General features: G+C 25.0%; 1 protein-coding gene across 3 annotated transcripts; it reads right to left on the bottom strand.

The window, feature by feature from the left end:
* Positions 1–543: 543 nt before the first annotated feature.
* On the bottom strand, positions 544–3,295 carry LOC126895338 (uncharacterized). Of its 3 annotated transcripts, XR_007701636.1 has the most exons (5): positions 2,349–3,295; positions 2,212–2,289; positions 2,086–2,112; positions 1,828–2,024; positions 544–739 (listed from the first exon to the last, which is right to left on the bottom strand). XR_007701636.1 is itself a non-coding variant. In XM_050667098.1 (4 exons), the coding sequence occupies exons 1-4, from the start codon at positions 3,217–3,219 to the stop codon at positions 657–659; spliced, it is 1,059 nt and encodes a 352-aa protein (XP_050523055.1). In that variant the 5' UTR covers positions 3,220–3,291; the 3' UTR covers positions 544–656. The 3 variants fall into 3 exon arrangements, 2 of the variants coding, with proteins under 2 accessions (XP_050523055.1, XP_050523056.1); XM_050667098.1 differs by lacking the exon at positions 1,828–2,024 and having other exon boundaries at positions 2,349–3,291; XM_050667099.1 differs by lacking the exons at positions 1,828–2,024; positions 2,086–2,112.
* Positions 3,296–3,873: the final 578 nt, after the last annotated feature.

The following is a 3,873-nucleotide window of genomic DNA, read 5'->3' as shown; positions in this document are numbered from 1 at the left end:
GTAACGTCATTTTTCGTCACTACCTCCACGTTCCGGGAGTGAGTAATTTACGCACATGCTGCTTTCCTTGGATGTGGTAGCCGTTTCTCAGTCTCCCTCCCCGGAATCGAACCCTAATTTCCCGTTACAACCATGATATTGATATTAACTACTATCATAACATGAAACTAAAAAGGAAAATTAAAATAATTTTTAAAAAAACACGCTTTTAAAGCACATCGAATTAAAAAGTTAAAAATAATTTTTAAAATAAGCTTAAAACCATAATGAACGAAAAATACTATTATTATTGTGATAAAAGCGTAGGTGCTTTGTGCCATATTTTTCGTATATTAATCACCCAACGCTTTTATCACAATAGTACTAATATTTTTCGTTCATTATTGTTTTAAGCTTATTTTTAAAATTATTTTGAACGTTTTAGTGTTCGATGTGATTTAAAAGCGTGTTTTTTTAGTTTTTTTTAACTATATTTTTATTATTATTAATGTGAAAATATAAGTAACACATATTTGAATATACTAATAAAATATAATTTTAGTAATAATTAATTGTGATTTTTATTAAATATTTAAATCATACATATAAATCAAATTAACACAGTTATTATATATAGTAATGCAAATATGAGAAAAATTTAGCACATGAAAATTAATTTAAAGGTACTTATTAAATGGTTCCATACCCTTATGATATTCTATTAGTTCGACTGAATCATCTTTCAATTCACAATTGACATCTAAATAAAAATACATGATTAAAAAACATAGTTTAAAAACTAAAAAACACGCTTTTAAAGCACATCGAACTAAAAAATTTAAAATAATTAAAAAAAAACCCATCACAGTTGGGTCGCGGCACTAATTAAAATCACTATCATAAAAACGCTTCGATGCAAATCTGTAAATAGTGATCAATTTTAAAAAGTTGGTGGATTATTCCAAAAGCTACATAATCTCCTATTTCCTTTTTTATAACCTGATTACAAGATTTATGATTTATAAGTGTGATATATTAAAAAGTATATCTATATACATATAAGAAAATGGTTGTATTTAAAAAAACAGTATGCAGATTGAAAGTGGTATATAAATAGTATTTATCCTAAAAACTTGTATTGATCCATATATTTTTAAAAAAATTATAACTTTATAAAGTTAAAAATAAAAAAAGAATTTTTTTACAAAAATCTTATTTTTTTAAATTAATTTTGGTGTTAGTTTTATCATGAAATCAAACTAAAGCCAGAAATTTTTCTTTTTCACATTAAAGTATATTATATAAGCTTTAATTTAAGGTATATATAAAAGTGGTAGTATTTCCGAACACTTTTTAAATTAAGTTGAAAAAGTTAATTTTTTGTGAAAGAAATGTCATTTTTAATCTCCCACTGTGAGCAGCAAAAGCATCTATAAAAAAAAATCATATTAATTTGATTGGGTTTTTAAAACTGCCATAACTTTTTCATAAATGATCAAATCAAGATAATTTTTTTTTATAGATGCTTGATGTTTTAATTTATTATTAAGTATATTTTTTTTTATAAATTTGACCCTTTACCTGCCTACAGGGGTGGATTAAAAATAACAACTTTTTCAACTTAACTTTTGAAAGTGTTCCTGAAAGTCTGACACAATTATATATATCTTAAATTAAAGCTAATGTAATGTTTTTAATTATGCAAAGTTAATAGTAATTTTAATCACTGTCAGATATCATTATTCTTGATCCAACTATACCACGTCATCACTGTGCCGCGACCCTCCATGCTGAGGTTTTTATTTTTTGTTTGTGTCTGTTACCATTTTTCTATAACAATTTACCTACCTTCTTACATATTATAGATCTTATTTATACTTATTTTATTAACTACAACTAGTTCATACAATTAAAGCGTTTCATAATGATTATGTAAAGAATGTGATTTTAAATTATTTTGGCTTTTGTACATGTTGCTGGGTAAATTTTGTAAATATATTTTCTATAAATTATGGACAAATTATTATGGATGAATATATTGCTTCCTAATTTTAATAACATATTATTAATAAATAAAAGTATTTTTGTGTATTATAAAATTATTACTTTCTTGTCTTATGTCTTCCTGTTTCTCTATATTATTGGTTAACATATTAAAATGGTTATTAGGTCAATTTAAAACTTATTTAGATTAAAAAATAGTGGTACTATGAAGTATTGGAGAAACTTTACCATGTTGCTGAATTTCTTCTTGCGCATGTACTTCATTGGTATTTTGTATGTAATTTTTAGAAGAAGTTTGCGCGATATCTAAATATGTTAACAACAAATTATTTCAAATAAACGTAACATTGCACAAATAGGTATACCTTGTTTGACATTAGTAAGTGGTAGAGTAGGTAAAAATGTTTGACTTGTGTACTTATCAAATTTAAATCCAAGTTCAATATACTTTTTCATAAATGTGTTTAGAATTAAATTTCTAATTTTATCACTAAGAAAATTGAAAAGTTCTTGGTATTTTCCTTGATATTTTAATGTAATAAATTCTGCATTCCATAAATTCCATAATAAATTAAAATCTAAGTTTTTTAGATGACAAAATGATTTATCTTCATCAAGTTCATAACGCCAATCGAATAATGTATTCGCGATAGTCTTTAAAGCATCTTTAATTGAATCCGAACTGGTTCTCAACGTAGAGAATAAAGTTTCATCTTCCTGTATATTTGTAAGTAGATTGCTTAAAATAAAACGAGTTCTTTTTTGGATGTTCAAGGGGATAGTATGATATTTTTCTATTGCATATAAAGCTCCTTTCATATATTTTGCCATCGGAACAATTTCAATTATTTTTGTTAAAAGTGTGACTATACAATTGTGCGCACTATCATCACCAGAAATTAAAAGATAAGTACAATGTTCATGAAATTTATTTAATGATAAGATCATTAAATTTAAATCATGAACGTAAGAACATCCAAGGAATATCGTTGCTTGCCGTATGCAATTATCGCAATTATATAATGTTACAGGTTTAATAAATAAATTTTTCAGTTCATAGTTTTTGCCCCAATACTTAACTAATTCGACATCATTTATATTATTCCATCCTGGTTGACGTAGAAAATTATTTATGATAACCGCGTTTATATTTTTATTATTTGTCCCTTCAGTATGTAAAAAAGCGAATAACATACATAAGTACACTTGAATATTTAGTATTAATGCCATTTCCATTTTCGAAAACTTATTAATATATTTTATTATATCTATACTCTTATTAAAAAAAAGAATAGACGTACAAGTTTTTTATTACAAAACTAAAAAAATAAATAATTAGGAAATAAGCTGAGTATACAGGTGCAAATTATATTTATATGTGTCATCAGAAGGATGAGCAGAATTGTTACGTTTTATTTATTGCTTGTTTAAATCATCAAAAATTAAAAAAATTACAATGTTTCTTCTAAAAATTTTAAACGGTTTAGAAATAAATTGTACTAATACGCATAATATGACTAGTAATACAATATAATAAATACAATAGTATTAGAAAAAAATTCTGTTTAACGATTATTATTAAGACAATTACAACTTGTATCAGTTTTTAGCTTCGATGCAAACCTGAGATGGTATTAATTTTATTATGATGTGTTTTTTATTTTTTTGTGTCTGTTACTACTTATTCTCAGCTCTTACCGAACCGATTTCTTTCAATGATATGTCAAAAGATCACAAATCGTATCTAGTCGAAGACATAAACCTCAAAAATTGAAAAAATTTCCCTCGTTCCCCGTAAATGGGGGAAACCTCCAAAAAATTTACAAATTTAAAAATTGCTAATTTTCGAAATTTTATTTTCTTAGCTGTAACTTGACCTACTTTTTTGAC

Source organism: Daktulosphaira vitifoliae, unplaced genomic scaffold (genome assembly GCF_025091365.1).
Source record: "Daktulosphaira vitifoliae isolate Bord-2020 unplaced genomic scaffold, ASM2509136v1 Scaffold_1, whole genome shotgun sequence".
In the NCBI taxonomy this organism is placed as follows: Eukaryota; Metazoa; Arthropoda; class Insecta; order Hemiptera; family Phylloxeridae; genus Daktulosphaira; species Daktulosphaira vitifoliae.
This window is presented reverse-complemented; position numbering and strand designations above follow the sequence as displayed.

Excerpts from the sequence above, each read along its gene's own strand:
- LOC126895338 (XM_050667098.1), bottom strand. The coding sequence starts at position 3,219 with ATGGAAATGGCATTAATACTAAATATTCAAGTGTACTTATGTATGTTA. Across the intron at positions 2,290-2,348 it reads ACTTACTAATGTCAAACAAG|ATATCGCGCAAACTTCTTCT; the intron begins GTATACCTATTT and ends TAACATATTTAG. Across the intron at positions 740-2,085 it reads GGAAGACATAAGACAAGAAA|ATGTCAATTGTGAATTGAAA; the intron begins GTAATAATTTTA and ends ATTTTTATTTAG.